Below are 19,601 nucleotides of genomic sequence, written 5' to 3'. Positions count from 1 at the left end.
GTACTTAAATTCGAAAGCAAAATTATTTAATTTAAAAACATTTCTGCAAAATAAATTACTGGTAATTTAATTTCTTTATTTATCGACTATTGGGTTCTTAAATGTTTTAGATTGTTTGGTATTTTGTAACGAAAATAAGTGGTGGGTGTATCTACGTACCAAGGTAGGTTGCCGCGGTTTTTGTTATTGAGACATACTTTTAATTGATGTTGTAACTTAGGTAAAAGTGTTATGAACAATGAGTACTTATCTATAATAATATCATGATTAAATAATTCTTCTGGCTAAAAACTCAAAAACAACTAAACCGATGTAATTTTTAATTGTCTATTTAAAGAAAAGCTTTCGCAGCAAAGAGCTTATTCTCTATTGCTACGAAATGCTTCTTGAAGGAAATGTCTACATGACCCCGTCTCGTCGCTACGGGAAATTAATTGTATATCAATATATTTTAAACTGTTATCATCGATCTCTATCATTAGAATAAACATGAAATCCTTCTTTCATGTCTATTATAACCACAATATATATATATATGGTTATAATATATATATATATATATATATATATATATATATATATATATTGTACCTGCTGAGGTAGTAGGCAATCATAGGACTAAATTTGACCAACGTATTCTTATATACATTAGCCAAATAATTTGTAAAACAGAAAAGGTTTGACAAAAAGTTTTCAGAGCACTTTAGCGTTTGCAATAAATATTGCTTGTTGCATAATTTCTACTGTTTTCAATTGCAGAGATGTATTCTTTAATCTTTCGCAAGAGTGGTGACTCGCATGTCGCCACTGCTCGGCGTGGCGAGGCGGACGGCGGCACGCGGCGGCCACATACTCGGCTGACGATCTTGTGCGCGTACCCCGTACGCCCGAGCACTTGTAGATGACAACGAATGCACCGAGATTATCTGTACAATATATATTTTAATATCTTTTCAGGGTATACGTGAAAATACAGAAAAAAGACCGTGGACCTAGCAAGAATATTTGTGACAATCGCCATCTATAAAATTTGTATTAACATTTGTACAGCGCCGCCGCCGTCCGCTATCGGTCGTAAAGTACACCAAAAATACACACTATACTAGTTTCGATATAAATCAAGTTGACGATACAAAAGCAATTAGCACAAATATTGGTACTAGGCCCACTGAGCGAGAACTTTTGATATTTTATTAATACATTTATCTTCAAGTAATTTATAAAATACAAATTATTAAGATTAGTCGTCTCATTAATGTTGTTTTATAGACTTGTTCAAGTGTAGATTTACAATACTTAAGACGGATTAGACTTAGAACATAAAGGACTTAAGAACTTAAATGTGTTGTCTTTGTGATTTTGCCTAAAGTAGAAATGCTAATTTTAAATATAACTACGCAAAAAACAAAAAATCAACGCTATTGTTAAATTGAAAATTACAGGGATATTTGGTACTATACGGGTTGACATGTGAGGAAACAGGTCATGTTGAATTATAGAGTGTACTCTGTTTGCTAACGAACGCAACTCTGCAATTTGATAACCGGACCTCTATAGAATCCAATTTCTCGGACAGTTGGTGCAAATAAACATTGTAATGCTACAATGACTCATGCAAACTCTAAAATAATGCATTGCACTGGAATATTTTATTATCTAATTCCAATTTATTTACATATTGGTGAAATAGACAAATATGTACAGTTGAAGACCCTTATTCGCCATTTCTACGAAATAACTTCGGTCGAAAACTTGTTCTACAGACAAATTATAATATTCACTAAGACACTTCGCTATACGATGTATGTGAGAATGTAGGAATTCAATTAAAAATTATTTTACTGTACTCACCCTTGACTTATGTCTGAGAAGTGGACGACTTTCAGTGGACGATGCGTCGACTTCAATATCTCTCGCGTTGTACCCTTGAGCCATGCGCCAGAATATTAACATTGCAATCGCCAGGGCAGCGGCGTAAACAAAGAATTCCGAAGCCTAAATTAACACAATTTTTAATGCCGCCGTACACTGATAGATTCAAGTAGTCAAAACAGACATTTAACAAATAAAGGTTGCCGCAGCACGGCAACTGCAAACTGTGGTTCGTGTATCGTGAACCTGTTGAAGTCGCCGCGCCGTGAAGGTAATGACTGCTTAAAGAATTCCTTCCGAAATACAGTACCTTAATTTTACAGAGATTTACAAAACAAGTTAATTTTGTATGTCACTTATCACAATTTCTTCTTAATATAAGTCTATCCTTTGTTCCTTTTAAAAACAAATTAGGTAAAACATGTCTGTTTAAAACATATTTCTCCGTCACAAAATTCCCTTTATAAACACATTTTATTATAATTGTTACAATAATAAAAAAGGCAAAATCCAATCTTACTCTAGATTCAAATATTTTTGTCTGCGCAATCAAAATCACGATCAAGTTTCCGAACGCCACCGAAACATACCACGCCGCTATTGTTATTGTTTTCATGCTTTTTGGTGCCTAAAATACAAATGCGTAATGTTCAAGAGTACAAAATACTACCAACTAAGTATAACATGTAAACGACGAAATTCTATTCCTATCAAAAATCATATTCGCCAAAATATTACACAGTCGAATCTAGATATGCAAGAGTCCGCGATGTTTTTCTCGCCTGTAGATATTTCTCTCTTACCGGAGTTTCCCACTTATAGAGGTCGTTCGCATGGACCTCACAATGCCTCTCGCTTATAGAAATTTCTCGCTAATCTAGATTCATTTATACAAAGAAATTAAATTAACAACAATACCTGAGTGAAGGAAAATTCCAATCCTGAGACAGCAAACATGATTTCCGCTATAGAGACTAAGAGATATTGTGGTACGATCCACGCGAGGTGTAATTCATTCGGTGGATTTGGTGCATGTAGTACTGCAGCATCCAATCGTCCCAATCGTTCTCGCAAACAGAGAACATACACACCACCAGCTCGAACGTAACCCTCACCAGAACCAGATAACTCACCACTTGCACTAGACGCGTGCCATTTAAATCTAAACAGTACATTATTATCATCAATATATTTTACTATTACTTTACTATTTTCCTTAAGAAGTTCTAAATATTTGTAGGAAATCAGGAGGAATCTTATTTTTTAAAATAACGTGTAACTAGTTTGTGTAATGATGAGACTTTATGGAAAATAGTTAAAAACAAACTAAAACAAAGAAATATCGAATAACAAAGGCTTCTTTCACTTTGTGTTTCGACTGCAGTATTAAATATTGTTAAATCTTTTTTCTCAAAGCTAATATGACTGATAACAATATGTATAAAGACTAGTGTCACAGTTAGGTCCTTAGTACACAAAGCAACGTAAATCGTCGAAACTAAAATTGTATAGTTGCGTCACGAGTACCGCGCTCTGTACACACAACTTTAAATCGTCGACACGAGTCATTTCGTTACTACATGACTATTTAACTTCAGGTGTGACTAAAATCAACAACTATAATTCGTTTTTTTATTAAGAACACGACTTTGAAAATCTCCTAAGAAACAAATCATTAATAATAAATAAGCCATGTAAATATTTTCTTAATCCACTTTACCGTACTACACAATTTTAACATCGCTCTTAGACGGTTGAAGCTTAAATTGAAGTAAAATTTTAGTAAATTTAAATCCCAAAGCTCTTTAATAATATTAACAACTTTCTATGTCTCTCGTTTAATATTATTTAAGTTCTCGACATATAACTTCTTCATCTTTATATCTAAACTAACTGAACTTTTAGTTGTAAAATTCAAAGAAGCTTTTATAAACAGAAGCATGCATATTAACTTACTCGTCGACGTCTATTCGTTTTCATCTTATTTTACGTTAGCGCTAGAATTTTCTTCTTCATTTCCTTATCTGGTGTAACGCAATTTATTTACCTTTTGCAATTCAAGAGTAAAGGAAAATAAATATTCTCGAAGATTTATGGATTTAAAACATATGTTGATTCAAAACATATAAAAACTCGGCGCTTATTTTGGCACGTCGGGTAAAAGAGATCATTTTGTTCCTGACATGCGAAAATTTTCAATTGTGATCTATTCAATGAGTGTCTCTTTTATTAGTGTGGTGTTTTTATAATTACGGTATAAGAATAACTCACTTCCCCGGCTGTAGACACATATAGGCAGATTCACCGATGTGATCGACTGGAGCATCGGACACGTAGTATATATCATTCAATCTTTTGTCCGTTTCCACAGTAATCGAGACATTCTTATTTGGTCCCGTGTCTCCCACGTAGACAACCCTGAACAAGAACAATTCAAACGGTTATAGCACATAGTAATTGCTATCCGTTGAACGCCACCCGAAAATTCTAAACAGGTGGCGCTGTTTGCAACAGCAATATATCGCTGATACATCCGTCCGCAAATAATAAAATTCTCACCACTACAATTCGAAGATACCCTTTTGCCCTCTATTTCTGCGTTAAGCACCACATCATGTGTAAAAAAGAGTACAATACTATTTACATGGTTGCAAATATCTTGTATGCATGTTACACACCTCTATCTGTTTTGGGAAACAGAAGAAAGAAGAAAGAAGAGAAACGTCAATAGGAACGCTTAGAGATTACTTGTTCACGTCAGTCAAATCGAAAACAAAAGAGAGAAACCAGTATTGTTGGGTTGATGGAAATTCGCTTTAGAAACCTTAAGATATATAAATGCTAGATTATCCAATATAAAAGTTTAAATAAAAAATAAAATTAAAAAACTTATTCAAGCGGCCTGAACTAACAAGATATTTAGGTCTTATGATATCTTCCTCTATAAAAGCTGTCAGTAATTACTGTTATATGAAAGAGCGATAGTTACCTTGTCAAATTTGGGATACTCACTTCAGTTTCGGTTTTCCCGTTAAGGACTTTCCGAATTTATTTGGATCCATGAAGTATAATCTTATTTGATCGTCAGAATTCTGACCAACAATCACAGGCATAAACTGAAAATAATTGTACAATAACTTCAAACGCCAATACCCAAATTGGACCAAAGCTATAGTTCTGAACAAAGCTTACCACTAACAAGCTAACAATTTGTTGTCGAATCGAATCAAAAGCAATTCGGTTGGTAACAAATTTACAACCACTAGAACAGAAAGTTTCACTTTCCACGAATTCCCTATTGCATTTATATAATATAAGACGTTAACATCGTGAAAACTTAAGTACTTATCATTGGTTAATAATGTAACAACGTTTATCAACTTAAGTTTCTTTACAATTTTTTAATGTTTCCTAAACAATTCTACTTTTGAAGTAACACATTAACCTAATGCAATCTGCAACCATAGTTTCTTTAAATAAACTAAACTCGGAATTTCTAATCTTACTGAGGTAAGCAGAATTCGCTATCTTTCGCAAAGCTTATGCTTAATTAGGGTTTAAATCGCAATGATAATTGTTCACACATTCTCTTTAAAAAAAAGGGCAACAACATATATCAGTACAAGTGTTGCGGCAGTGGAATGGATTTCCACTTAGTTGGAGTTACACCAATTTGCGAAGACATACATGAAGAAAAACTGTTTGATGGTGGAACATACCATGCCAGCAACGGTGTGTAGCTCAGCTTTGACCACGTGTTGCTTTATAATTCTTCCAGCGCAGTGATATGGGCAGGTCGCTGTCAGACCGAGGTTGCGGTGCGGGAGGGGCGAGGTGAGAGCAGTTCCGTGGGTCTCCACAGGGGCGATTCCTTCACCGCGCACCGCTATCTCAACAGGGCAGCCCAGCGTGTTCAGAACAACCAACCCAGTTTGATCGTGGCCTGGTACTTGTAATGTTGAACGCTAGGAAGGATTTTTTTGGAAGGATAATGATAGATGGATGGATGGATGTTAGTATATAATATTGAAATTTGGCACAAGTACAGATCTTAGTTTCAAGTAACACATGAGATACTTTTCACTCTTTTTAAATTGCGGGCACAAACTAGTAAACTTATAAAGGTAATCAGCATTTTAAAACGCCTATCGATTTATTATGAGCAATCAACCCTAAAAGTTTAAAACACTAAAAAGAAATAATCAGCAAAATTATTGTCTGATCGTTGCTTGGTATTTTCATTATATGAAATTACAAAATATTCTATAATATTTTTCTTCTTTAAAACATGATAATTGAAAGAAATAATATTGAGGTAGGTATTTTATAACTGGTACAATAATTTATATAATCATTATAATTAATCGTTAATTATAAAAATTTGTCGCTTTTAAAACTTGTATGATAAAACAGATATATTTATGGCACTATCTTACCTCAATACCAATTTGTAATATCCCAGCGGACACGAATGCCATAGCAGCTAACATACCACCAATAAACATCTTCTGTAATGGCGGCAGATCAGGTAGTATCGGCCAGACTCCGCCGGAACACACCGGTATCATTACCAACACCATAGCTGGATTCATCACTTGCAACTGATCCGGCATCAGCGTCATACCGAATACTTCACTGCGTAGTCTTGATGCTTGAAATGTCCAGCGGGAACCCTAATAATGACCATGAAAGAATTTTAATCCTGGATGCGGGTTGCACAGGACCGATCATCGTGGCGATCTTTGGAGGCCTATGCCCAGCAGTGGGCGTTACATGGCTGAGATGAAAAAGAAAGCATTTAAAAACACTAAAGGTACGTTTTTAAAGGTGAGACAATAGAATTTTTTTTGAGCGGGTTTGGGGTAATTATCTGGTATACATTTTTGTCTTGGTAATTTATCGAATAAATTTAAAAGATTATCATGTTTAATTTTTAACAAAATGGCGAAGAAATTCTATATATAAAAAGAATAATTTTCAAAATTAGAAAAATACTCATGATCACCTGTTGATCGAAAAGCGACCAAAAAATTGGTACCGGCAGATAAAGATACAAGATGGAGCAAACCACCTTCATATCGGAGACCAGTTTTTGACCGTACTTTTCAGCTGAGTAGTCGAGCCAGTGATCCAAGGGAGGTCCATCTGTATTAGGGTCGTGACGCAATCGCTTTCTACACGCATACTACAAATAAAATAAGAAAAACATCAACTACAAATTAAAACCGGCTGACAAAATATAACCACAGTGTATTCAGCCTAGACAAAGTCAAAGAATAAATTAAATAGATATCAATAGAAAATAAGTTCTATGGCAACTTTTATTATAAAATGATTCAAATGTTTCGTTAAGTCCCTCTCTGGTTGCATGATTTTGCATAATCAAAACTTATTAAATGAACTAAATTACTAATAATTAACTTATTAAAAAAACTAAAAAACACAGTTTAGGCATTTATTTAGTCACAGCTAGCGAATTTATACTCTATAGTAGTGTTTACTTGAAGAACTTTTCTCTTCTTCATCGTCCCATGTTGTTGGTTTAGAAAAGCAGCAAATAATAACAGCAATACATCATAACTTCAAATTATAGTCAACTTCAAGTAAATTCCTTAATCAAATCGCATGTTTATTAAAGATATTCCTTAAGTTTTTGCTTTACGTCAAAAATTTAAAATTAGAGAAGAAAAAAAAATATTTTGATAGGTATGAGGATACCAATTTATATTTAGACCTAAATCTAAAATCGATAAAATGCAAGTAAGAATGGTAGCAGGTGCTATAGAATAAACTTTTTATTTGCTGTTAAAGTTTCGTCTTTCACATTTGGCAGCGTGCCAACACTAAAATGCACCAGGCTTGTATTAATTGATAACAAATTGCCTGGCTTCAATTTTGGGCACATATTTTTATACATGATAGTTATAGTTTTTATTACAAGAAAAAAAAATACCCACAACAAATAATGGCGGTCACTGGCACCTTCGGTTCAGTTGGATAAAAATAACGAAAGGTCAAATAAAAGCCTAATAATAGCCTAAAATTAATTAAAAAAAAACAATACAACTTACCCACGCACATGCTGCAAATTTTAATGTAACATTTTCGCGAGGCTGTTTTATTCTGTACCAAGGTTTTCCAGCGATAAATATAACTGAAAAGATAGCGATTGTAAAATGTATACATAATAATAATAAACCAGTTTTGATATCGCACAACGGTAGATGCGGACTAAAAAAAAAATACAGTCGAATTGATAACCTCCTTCTTTTTGAAGTCGGCTAAAAAGAGCCGATCCGAGTAAGTACTTGACTGCTTCATTTTTCCTTAAAAAACTCATAATAACATCATTAGGTCACATAGGACAGGGGATCCTAATTATAATAATGATTGCAAAATATTTATGTGAACTATAAGATATTCGCTTATTATAACACTTAGTAAAAACCGTTCTCACTTATAGATACAAGGACTAGAAGTGCAGGGAATCCAAAGCCGAGGGCATAGCAGGCGTCATCGCCGAAGCACATGACACTACGACGCAGCGCTGGTGTCACCACCATGCCCATGAAGCCACCAAGGTTCACAGTACAGTAGAACGTCGAGAAGAAACTTTGCAGCCTCTGATTGTCCTCAGGTAAACGAAACTGTAAGCGAAATCTTACTGATCACTTACTTCATTGAACGACAAATTTCAATGGTTTAACGTAGAACATTGATCAGATATAGTGAATGTGAACCGATAAGCTCTTAGATTACAATGGGCTGGCTGGACAAACCATGATTGGATATATAATTAGATTCAAATTTTATAAGGGCTCGTCATTAGCTTCGAGTGACGTGCTTCGCGTTCGCATGCGTTCGTTTGCCTCTTTCTAGTATAAAATTTTTGCAAGCAGGTTGCGTTACAGATTCCTTTACTTCCAACACATATACATTTTATAATATTCTTAAGTATATACTAGTTCTAGAACTACAAACCGACCAACTGTTAATAGAACGTCCTACAGACATTAAAACAAATTAAAACATTTTAATCCGTGAATGCAAATCCACATGTGCATGTGGGTGAGATTTCCATCATAGAGACTAAAGACCAATCAGCATTATTTACACTGGACTAGTCGCTCTAATTCACCTTTGTGCGTATGATGCATCCAGCATATGATGTGAGATATGTTTCAACATGTTATAATGTCTAATCTTTGTAGTATGGATTTCCTGCTTTGATATTTCCGTTACAACTCCTGTATATATATTCATCCATCTCATCGTAGTATGATTAAATAACTTGACTTATGAGGTCATATGTTCGAATTCCGCCAATCGACTATACCCGTGAATTACATCATAGCTTAAAACTTGGTGGAGTAATTACAAAAAATATTAGTAAAATTTAAATAATATTCTCCTAATATGAAGAAGGCCGTATACAACGTTTAAATATTAACACACCTGATCACCCCCAAACGCTGCCACGCAAGGTTTAATGCCCCCAGTTCCAGTAGCGATTAATGCTAGGCCGATCATTGAAGTATACCTAAAATATAAAATTGCTTGACAAAACCCTGATAAAATTTATGGCAGGCCCGTATAGAATATATATAAATTTAACGCAGAATATAAACATGACCATTACAGACTGTTGTAATTACTATATCAATAGTCGATATTATATCTGACCAGATTTAAATTGTAGTTTTCCGTGGTGGCAAGAATAAAAAAGAAATTAAAATCTTAAATGAAAATGTTGTAGAACTTACGTAGCTGGTAACATTAACGGTGGTATGGCAGAGAAACATGTCAAAATTGTTCCAATCAAATATATTATTGAGAAATATAAAATTACTCTGAAACATATAAATCATGTCATACACTTTTTTAATAATTCTTTAGTTAAGCCTCGATGAGGCAATATATTTTTTTCATGATTAGAGCTTTGGTGAGGACGAACTCAGATCGTGGATTGAAAACTATTTTGTAGTATGAAATTACAACATACACAATTAAAAAATCGCGATTTTTTAATTGTGTATGTTGTTTTGTAATTGTGTTGTTATATTGATTTTTTGATTGAGAATTAAGTGAGAACATGATTTTGAGTGGGATTTAAAATATTTTATAAATAAAATAATAATAAAAGAAACAATCTTCATACCTGTATCGTCCTATAAAATTATCAGCTAAAATTGCACCCATCAACGGCATTGTATAGCACATCATTATAAATATATGATACACTACGGTAGCAGCATTCTCATGCAGACACAATACATTTCTCAAATATAGTGACAATATAGCTGTAAAAAATGATAATGAACTAGCTCTTTGTTTCGTTATTATAATACATAATACCATTTACTCAAACTTGCTCATTCAAAAAAAACATGAATCGAGTCAAAAATATTACATTGATTAATAAAGAAAAAAAAAACATGTTGAAGAACGAGATAAAACGGAACTGTGAACAGAGAATTACTATATAACAAGTGATTCATCAAACCTGTGACAGTTTTAAACCAACTTACTCCTGAGTCCACAGAAAGAAAATCTTTCGCAGAATTCTGTAGCAATTATACAAAATATTGATGTAGGATGGCTGTGGAACATAATCACCAATCTTTATAATCGATTAATGTAAAAAAAAAACAAAAATAAGATATTTAAATGTGACTGTTGCTAAAGAGTATGACATCAAAATGATTAGTGTCAAATGATTGTTTCATAAAATGCACGTGAAATTCAAAACCTTCTTAAATATATACAAAAAAATATCCTTTCTTTTTACTGCACTATAAGTTTCGGCAAAATGCCAAGTTCCACAAATGCGTGTGGACTACCGAATGTTTTTATCCTTTAATTTTTCAGTACGCAAGTGCCGGGCAAAGTTCTATAATTTAGTTTCAGATGTCAATTTTGAAGCCATAATTTTATTTTAATGATTCTTAAAACATCTTGCGTTTAATCCAAAGTTATATCAATCTTTAAATTTCGCGGGCTGGCGTGGCGGGCTGATATGAGTTGAAAGTGTTGTCACTACAGAAATTAAAAAAAAATTCTGACTTATCATTTAAAATAAAAGTGAAAGTAGTTAGAAGTAGATAAGTTTTTTTATTTGTCTTATATTCATTATATTTTTTATTTACTACTTACTAAAATATCTATTTACTTTTGCGACTATGTGTAGCACATTTCTTTTAAAAAATTAAGGTTTTCAGACGTTTGACAGTAAATTTCTGACATTAACTGTCATGTTGACAGTTTATAGACATCAACGCAAGTGATTATTGATTGCGAAACGAAACCATGTAAATTTTTAGGCAGTTACCATTACTACTTACGATTCGTTGTGACGTATTTGAATGCATAATAAAGTAAAAGTTTAAATTAATCTATTAAAGCCAGTCGTGTTTCACTGTTTGTAGGTGTATTCCGCCTCTTTAAAAACCGCGTCGCCTTTCGGTGCATGTTTTGTCCGGGAAATAAAAACAATGAAGCGTTTGCTTTTACTTTTACTGTATATCATAATTCTTAATGATCCAGTGAAAAGTGCAGTCATATCTGACAATGGAGATGTTGATGAACAGGGCTTGTATAGTAAGTCGGACCATGTTATTATATTAACACGAAAAAATTTTGATAGAAGAGTTTATGGTCAAAAACATTCATTACTCGTGGAATTTTATAATAGTTACTGCGGACACTGCAGAGCTTTTGCTCCGAAATTTAAGAGTTTCGCTGCAGATATAGTGTCATGGAAGAATGTTATACAATTAGCTGTTTTAGATTGTTCTGTTGATGAAAATAATGAAATATGCAGACAATTTGAAATAATGGCATACCCATCGTTTAGATACTTACACGAGAATTATGTTAAAGGAAATGCAAATGTGGGTGAACGTTTTGAATCCACAGATTCAGCTGAAAAGTTAAAATCACAACTTATTGTCAAACTGCAATCAGAGCAAAGTATGGGACGTTTAGCATTTGCCCCACCACTTGGAATTGCATCTTATGCCACATACGCTTCTGCACTAAGTGATGTGCCAAATGATGTGATCTACACATTCCTTGTATTTGAAAATGCAAACTCTACTATAGGCTCAGAACTTGCCTTGGACATATCTTCCTACAAGAAAGTTAGAGTTAAAAGAGTCTTTGATAATTGTGAACTGGCAAACATAGCAGGTGTTACTCACTTCCCAGGTCTTGTTGCTGTAAGAGCTACATTAGAACCTACTCCATTAACTCCAAAACTTCCAACAAAATTAAATTTACTAAAAGCTATAAATACTTTCTTGAGATCTAAAAACTATGCATTCCCAGTGTCAGATATTGATATAAAGGACAATAATTTGTACTCTAATTCTGAAGAGAAACTGAAACGATCTAATTCTGATGTAGTTTACTATAGTGACTTAGAAAAAACTCTAAAGACAATATTCCACACTGAAATAACGAGACATAAGACTTTGAAGGCAGAAGAACTACAAGCTCTCTTAAACTTTTTGGATATACTCTTAGTTGCATTTCCGTTCAAAGGCAATCTTAAAAGTTACACTGAGGATTTAGCCAAAACTCTTCGAACAAAAAGTGAATGGGGCGGCAGTGAGGTGTATGATTTGGTTAAAAGACTAGAAAATACACATGCACCTGTATACTCTACAGATTTGGATTATATTGGGTGCAAAGGAAGCCAGCCTAAATACCGAGGCTACACATGTGGACTTTGGACATTATTTCACACTCTGACAGTGAATGCGGCAAACAAACCGGGAGTCCAAGGTCCTAACGTTTTAACAGCTATGCATGGCTATGTGAAATACTTCTTCGGCTGCACTGAATGTGCTGAGCACTTCCAAGCAATGGCAACAAGGAATCGACTTTTTAATGTAAAAGAAAATGATAAAGCAATACTTTGGCTGTGGATTTCTCATAATGAAGTTAATTTAAGATTAGCTGGTGATCTAACTGAAGATCCAGAACATCCGAAAATTCAATATCCAAGTACATTAAAATGTCCCGAGTGCAGGCTTTCAAGAGGTGCTTGGAATTTACCTGCTGTTTATGAGTATTTGCAGAGGGTATATGGAGCAGATAATATACAAGAGGGTCAACGGATTGCAAGATCCAGCGCATCGGCAGTGAGCCCATTCTCCGACTTGGATATTGGAATGTTAAGCCTCCTGTACTTATTATCTTTTACTATTCTTATTTTAGTTGTTAAATTCTTCATTTCTAAGCGTTTCCACAGGAAACGTCACTACAAGCATGGATGGGCTAAAATTTAATTTACGTATAAATAATACATTGGGTACTCTGCTAATATTTCATTTACATGGGCACAACTATTATCTAGTGAGCAAAATTTTTATAACAAGATCATTGCATTATGTTGCATATTTTTAACATGTAGTGTGTGATTTCATATACTTTTTACATTATGTAGATCAGGGATACCAAAGGGGTCGAAACCGACCCCTTGGGGTTGATATCGAACTTGAAGCATTGCTAATTCTCACTCTGTCTTCTTCTGGGGGTCTGAGGTAACAGTTCATTTGTCCAAAATAGTTTGGGGATGTAGATACTTCAACATAATAGTGAGAATTAAATACCAAGGTAAATCACTTGCTAATAATTCTGATGTTGACAATAATAATTGTCACAACAGTTGAAGAATTGTTTTTCATAACAATCTAAATGTTCGTGATAACAAAATAATCTATCCGTTATTCAATCTAGTCTTATGATAACAATTTTAAACTTTTGTGTCTACTTTTCCTCTGCTCTTCCATGATTTATTGCATTATTGTAGTATTTATGTCTCTTGCTAAGGTTAGATAATTTTTTACACAATCTAATTATATCCATACATAAAATTGGTACATCAAACTACAGCACAGAGTCTGTATTTCACAGTTTAAAAGCATTTAGATGTGCTAAATGTTAAGTCACAAAAATCACAAACATTTGAAGTATTGACGATGTTTAAAAATAAATATCTCCAACAACACTCTACTTGCCATGAGGAATTAACTAAATAAGTTCCTGTCCTAATACTGCCAAATCCATTATTATGATATATTACAATAGAGTATTCAAAATAATTTTGGTGTAAAGTTTAGTGAAATGAAACAAAAGCAATAACTACTATTTAAAAAAGCTATAATATAGATAATATACAAATAATATAATTTAATTCCATTATAAAAAATACATTAAAGGTAAAAATTATGCTATTTAGGTGTAAATTTGTATTAATAGTAACTATTGCATAGGCATTTATTTTATAGTTATTTTCTTTTGTATGTATTAGAGGGACGTAATATATAGCAAAATATAAAGTGTTAAATAGGTGTAACTGTGGATTTCCACTGTTAACACACTTATAATAAAACATTATGTTATACATGTTAAGGAAAAGATAGAACAGGAGTGTTAATGCAAGTGTTTTGGTAGTGGAATTTCACAATTACGAAGACATTATTTTGCATAGACTGATTTAATATTGACGACTTGGTCATCTAGCTTAAGCTAAAGTTAAAATTAAGATACATGTTGTTAAGAAGTTCATCGGTTTTAACTTTAATTTTCAACAATTTTTAATTTCTCCAGCATAAATCGTAATTCTAAATAACACATCGGAGATTCAAGAATTCGTGCCTTCATGCATGCCTACTTTAGTGGTAATATTTAGACATATAGTCATTTACAAAATTAAAACAACGAAAGTAATTTTACAAGTTGAAGAACACTTTATTCTGACTTTTTATAGATGTTTTGATGATAGATGATTGACTTTTGATAGATAGAAAAATAGATGTTGGCCGATTCTCAGACCTACTGAATATGCTCACAAAATTTCATGAGAATCGGTCAAGCCGTTTCGGAGGAGTACGGTGACGAAAACTGTGACACGAGAATTTTATATATTAGATAAATATAACCTAAAAAAATAGTTACGGTTCCTATGTGTTGAAGTGCCTTCGTAACTGACTTCAAAAATACAACCAATAGAGCATTTTATGATTTTAGAAAATAATACTAATCTCTATTTACAAAGTGTACCTATAGAGTTCTCACAATGTGATATATTGCCAACTGCCATTGTAGTTATATTTTTATTCCATCTATTATTATTCTATCAATATCAAATAGATCAATTATTTGTAATTTCTTGTCAATTTTTTATGAAATCCAAACACATGTGATGTCTATAAAAATAAAGATCCCTTTAAAGATTTACACATGAAACAGTGCCTTTAGGATTATATTAAAATTGAATAAATACTTAGAGATAAGTCATGAATTAGTAAAAAATGGAAATTGAATTTAAAATATGATCTCAGTATTAACTTTTCATAAATTAACCCGATCAAGTCGCCAATGAAAAATTAGTCTATGCATGTTTATAAGCAATATTATATATAAGTATATTAGGAAAATAATATTAGAAACAAAAGTACCAATCTATTTTTTGATATAAATATTAAGTGTGCAACATGTTTGACTATTTTTGAACATGGTACAGATTTGAGAAGGAAAGCCGACTTTTTTATGATTATGCTGTTCCAAATCAAGATAATGTCAAGTGTACTTGATTAAGTATTAATGTTTCAATATACTATTAAATAACAAAATATTACAAAAAATTTAAGGATTTTTTTTTGTTTTGTTATTTATTTGGAACAGCATATATTTCAATAAATCAATGTTAATATTCTTAATAAGCAGATTTTATGGTCACACAAAGTTGTTTGATGTAATTTGAGGAAAAACAAATACTTTGTATTTTATATACATTTGATATATTTATGAAATCTTTTATAGTTCTAGTATTACTGAAGCTAAGTCCAGTGGAATTGTGCAAACATGGCTATTCAAGTTAGAAGGAAAACATATTCTTGTGCAACATACGAAAAGATTTTTTTTACTTAGTTTTTCAACAATATTGTTGCTATTAATTTCCCATTATTGACTAGTGTTTATGATGTTGCCGGGGGTGATCACTTTATCATGGTCATTTTTACAAAGCTGATCAGTCCATTCCTAATGCATGTCCCTTCATAACTGATCATAATTATTCTTAGGAATTTATTAATATTAAAAATGCATCATCACATTTGTTTTATAGGTACAGTACGTTTAAAAACTTATTCGGTAATGCTAAATTCTAGAAAATTATTTGAAATAAATATTAAATTAGTGCTTTTGTGCATTTTTGTGATAAATAGTTACTAGTTTACACAAAAATTAATATCAAGTTCTTTCTTTACCCCATTTGGTTTCAAAGAATTTACTTACGTTATAACACGCGTGTTTATATTTCTTGGAGTATAATGCGACGTCAGTGTCTTCATTTGGACAATCCAAACAAATTAACGACCCATTGTTACTTTACGCCAGTTGCACACAGCTGCGAAAGCGAACCTTAAACCGAAGCGATGTTAAATTTGATATGAAATCCTTATGGATTTGGTACATTTCGTTGTATAGTGTAACCTACGTTATTACAAGATTCAAACTTTTTTGCGACTCGTGGTTAGTTGCGATGCGTCTTTCCATCTACCTAGAAATGGGTACCAGGTAAGCCCACTACTGTATGCAGAGGAAAATGAGCGAAACTGAATGTATGAAATTGCGAATCGCCATTAAGTTTGGATAGTGCTATACTCGTTGCTTTATATCTTATTTTCGCGACTGTGTGCTACAAGTATGTGTTAACGTTTATTTAATACGATAGTTAAAATAATTATTGAATCTTATGATTGTGTTAATTCTAATAATTTATTTATTTCATTTTATATTACATTTAATGTAGAATAAAAATTTAATAAAATTGTAAATCTTTAGTATGTAGAACCAAAAGTTGTTGAATAAAATTAATATTGTTGTATTAATATTTAACGTAACGTTTGGTGGATTTAGTGAACTTTTTGTCTATTTAAGTTAGTAAATAGAGGGCTTTAACTTACATATATGTTAAAAAAATCACAACAATAAACTTCCTGGTAATGTAGGTAGTGAAATAAATATATATTGCATACATACCTTCCTACATCTAGATTAAAATAATCGTATATGCTTCTTCCATTAAAATATTTACATAGTGATATACGAAATATATTTTAGTTTTAGCTTTGCTTTCATTGATCATACAATAAGTGATATTTTTAAAGAATTGAGAATCACCTTTTTTAAGAACAGTATAATGATTTTTTATTTAGAAATAGTATTAAATTATATCATCAAAATTGTTGAATGTTTTAATAATTAGATTTAAAATGTTATTAAAAATAATATGCAGCGTATTATTGCAGTATGATTCTCTGGCTGGGGATGAAATCGTCTCTATTTATAGGGTAAGGTTAGTTGAAATTCGTATTAATTTATGGTGACGGAATTCCAAAGCAATTTATTTTTTATAATTACAGTTAACATTAATTGTTTAAGTTTTAAAAATAATTATTTAAATTAGCTAATTGTTTATTTCAGCATTTTTGTTAGCTTCATATTTATGTAAGTAAATAAACACCATGTCTTTATTTAGTTAAAATTACATTGAACAATAAATAACAGTTATTTTAGTTAAGCAGAAGTTTAAAGTATTATTCGTAGAATATATTTTACCTTATTGTAATTCCAAGAGAAAATCGTGTTCAATAGTTTTACATTTATTGATTACTTTTAGTTTCAGTAACAATTCTAGTTTTAATACTATAATGTTTTTTTTTTTTAGTTAAATTGAAGTGTAAAGTTCTGATGTAGTACTAAAATATAAAATACCGTAATTTGCGTGTTTCGGTCACAAAATTTCATATCCATTTTTTATTATGATCAGATAAAGTAACCTTTGTTTTATCTCATTAAACTATGCTAATATTTGTAAACAAGTTACTTAATCTAAACGTAAGTTTTCATTGCCTGAACACATGTATATCAAAATAGTCATGGTTCTCATTCTGTACGTTTTGTACACGTACATATACATACAGTAGACTCGCGGTTACCGCGCAAAATACCTGCTTCTTAACTCACAGGCTTTGCTTTTTTACGCTTCGCTCAAACTTTTCGAGTTTACTTAACAGACTTCAGTTTCATTTTTTATCTTCAAATTTTGTATATCTTTTTGCTTTATTTTAATAATAAATATATAATTAAGTTAGGTATATAAAATTATACTAAATGTGGGGTTTTATTACAGAATACGGCTGTTAATTTAAAAAAAACAATTATTGAAAATATATTCGAAATGAAATGACTCTAGAATATAATGTGATTTCTGTTTTCAGGTACATGGCGTAAAGATTACTTCTTCGCGAAATTGAACAAGTATGAAGCCCGGTGATGAAAAAATCAGTTTTAATTCATACTGAATTAGACTGAACGACTTCGCAATTAAATATCAATACAACAAATATTACAGACAAATTTTAATAAAGAATATTGATGTAGTCGATCTCATCATTGTAATGTTTAAGGTCAAAATGTAGTTTGTTTACCTAAATTGTAATAGAAAACGCCATATTTACAATTACATTCATACTTTAATAAAAACTTTGTTATAATGTTTTTCTTTTAATTTACTCTCAATTGCAGAAACCAATGATAACCATTAGAACTGACCCAGAAATACAAAAGCGCCTTCTTCAGAGTTTAATATTACATTTATGGCAGATAACCTTATACCTATTCCCTGGGAAGTCTAAAAAACTAACAGGTACTAGTTAAAACTTGTTAATATGGAATAAAAAAAATAAAAGAAACCGGAGGTTGATATCTTTACGCACAAAGGATTAAAACTTTACTAAATAGTAATACCACTGTTTCGTTCTAGAATTAGCCGTTTACATTTCACAGATAACCTAAGGTCGCAAATATATTAAGCGTTCAACTGACCAAGGCTGAAAACATTAGCACGATGGAGGTTACGAGGTGACCTCTATATATCATCATATCTTGATGGTTTAATTCGGCCACTGGTCTAATTTAAATTAATAAGGACCAAACTAAGATTATATGGAATTGTAGATTCAAAATATTAGTAATATTAACCATATCTGAGTTATTAAAACTTTCATCTGAAACGCAATCGAAGTGTAGCGAGAGGTTTCTTATCGCCAATGTTTATAGAGATTCCTTTGATTATTACCATCTTGTTATACATGTTTTTTAGATTTCATTTCATCTGGTTTTTCGTAACAAGTAATTATACAACTAGCCCTAGATTCTGACTTGTTTGTTGAGTATTCTCAACAAAATAGTTCAAAAAAGTGTTCTTTGTTCAATCTTAGCTCCAGCTTAGAAGATCCAATTAGGGAATACGTGTGGTTACCTTCTATACGAAATTGCGTATTCTATTTCCACTGGTGCGACCGCGGTCCAGCCACTAGGCACGTCGTCTCTGTGCGTCGACATTGTAAGCTGGTCTCCTCATCCTACGATGTCCTAAATAGTAATAGGGAGTTTCCGGTATGTAAAATCGTTCTCATATGTATTCTTTAAAGTGCATTAGAGTTGCTTTCAACAAGGTAACTGAGTTTGCGCTAAAACTAAGTTTGATATTAATAAGCGGAACTTAAAATCTTATATTAACGTCTTTGACAATATGTAGTTTGTTTTATATGACATCTTTGAATAAAAAACCATACAAGTTTAATTTTTTTATTGAATATACATTAATAAAAATCATGCCAATACACGTACATACATTGAAAATTGTGATTCAC

General features: G+C 32.0%; 2 protein-coding genes across 2 annotated transcripts; one reads left to right on the top strand and one right to left on the bottom strand.

Moving 5' to 3' along the window:
• Nucleotides 1-770: 770 nt before the first annotated feature.
• LOC106719765 (solute carrier family 15 member 1) lies at nt 771-10,482 on the bottom strand. Its single transcript, XM_014514207.2, has 15 exons — nt 10,401-10,482; nt 10,031-10,172; nt 9,636-9,722; nt 9,328-9,412; nt 8,330-8,519; nt 7,944-8,026; nt 6,878-7,057; nt 6,309-6,545; nt 5,592-5,837; nt 4,885-4,988; nt 4,144-4,290; nt 2,791-3,034; nt 2,393-2,500; nt 1,852-1,995; nt 771-926 (listed from the first exon to the last, which is right to left on the bottom strand). The coding sequence occupies exons 1-15, from the start codon at nt 10,480-10,482 to the stop codon at nt 771-773; spliced, it is 2,235 nt and encodes a 744-aa protein (XP_014369693.2).
• A 655-nt stretch (nt 10,483-11,137) lies between these two features.
• On the top strand, nt 11,138-18,221 carry LOC106720035 (sulfhydryl oxidase 1). The gene is made up of 2 exons (XM_014514587.2): nt 11,138-13,060; nt 18,165-18,221. The coding sequence occupies exons 1-2, from the start codon at nt 11,364-11,366 to the stop codon at nt 18,175-18,177; spliced, it is 1,710 nt and encodes a 569-aa protein (XP_014370073.2). The 5' UTR covers nt 11,138-11,363; the 3' UTR covers nt 18,178-18,221.
• The last annotated feature ends 1,380 nt before the right edge of the window (nt 18,222-19,601 follow it).

The sequence above is a fragment of the Papilio machaon genome, chromosome Z (genome assembly GCF_912999745.1).
Source record: "Papilio machaon chromosome Z, ilPapMach1.1, whole genome shotgun sequence".
NCBI lineage: Eukaryota > Metazoa > Arthropoda > Insecta > Lepidoptera > Papilionidae > Papilio > Papilio machaon.
The sequence above is the reverse complement of the archived record's forward strand: the minus strand, read 5'-3'. Positions and strand labels throughout refer to the sequence as shown.

What these genes read in the sequence shown, in the direction of transcription:
- LOC106719765 (XM_014514207.2), bottom strand. Translation starts at nt 10,482, where the DNA reads ATGTTCCACAGCCATCCTACATCAATATTTTGTATAATTGCTACAGAA. An exon ending in TCTAGTCCTTGTATCTATAA is followed by an intron (nt 8,027 to 8,329) that starts GTGAGAACGGTT and finishes CTATCTTTTCAG; the next exon opens with TTATATTTATCGCTGGAAAA. An exon ending in TATTACAAATTGGTATTGAG is followed by an intron (nt 5,838 to 6,308) that starts GTAAGATAGTGC and finishes AATCCTTCCTAG; the next exon opens with CGTTCAACATTACAAGTACC.
- LOC106720035 (XM_014514587.2), top strand. Translation starts at nt 11,364, where the DNA reads ATGAAGCGTTTGCTTTTACTTTTACTGTATATCATAATTCTTAATGAT.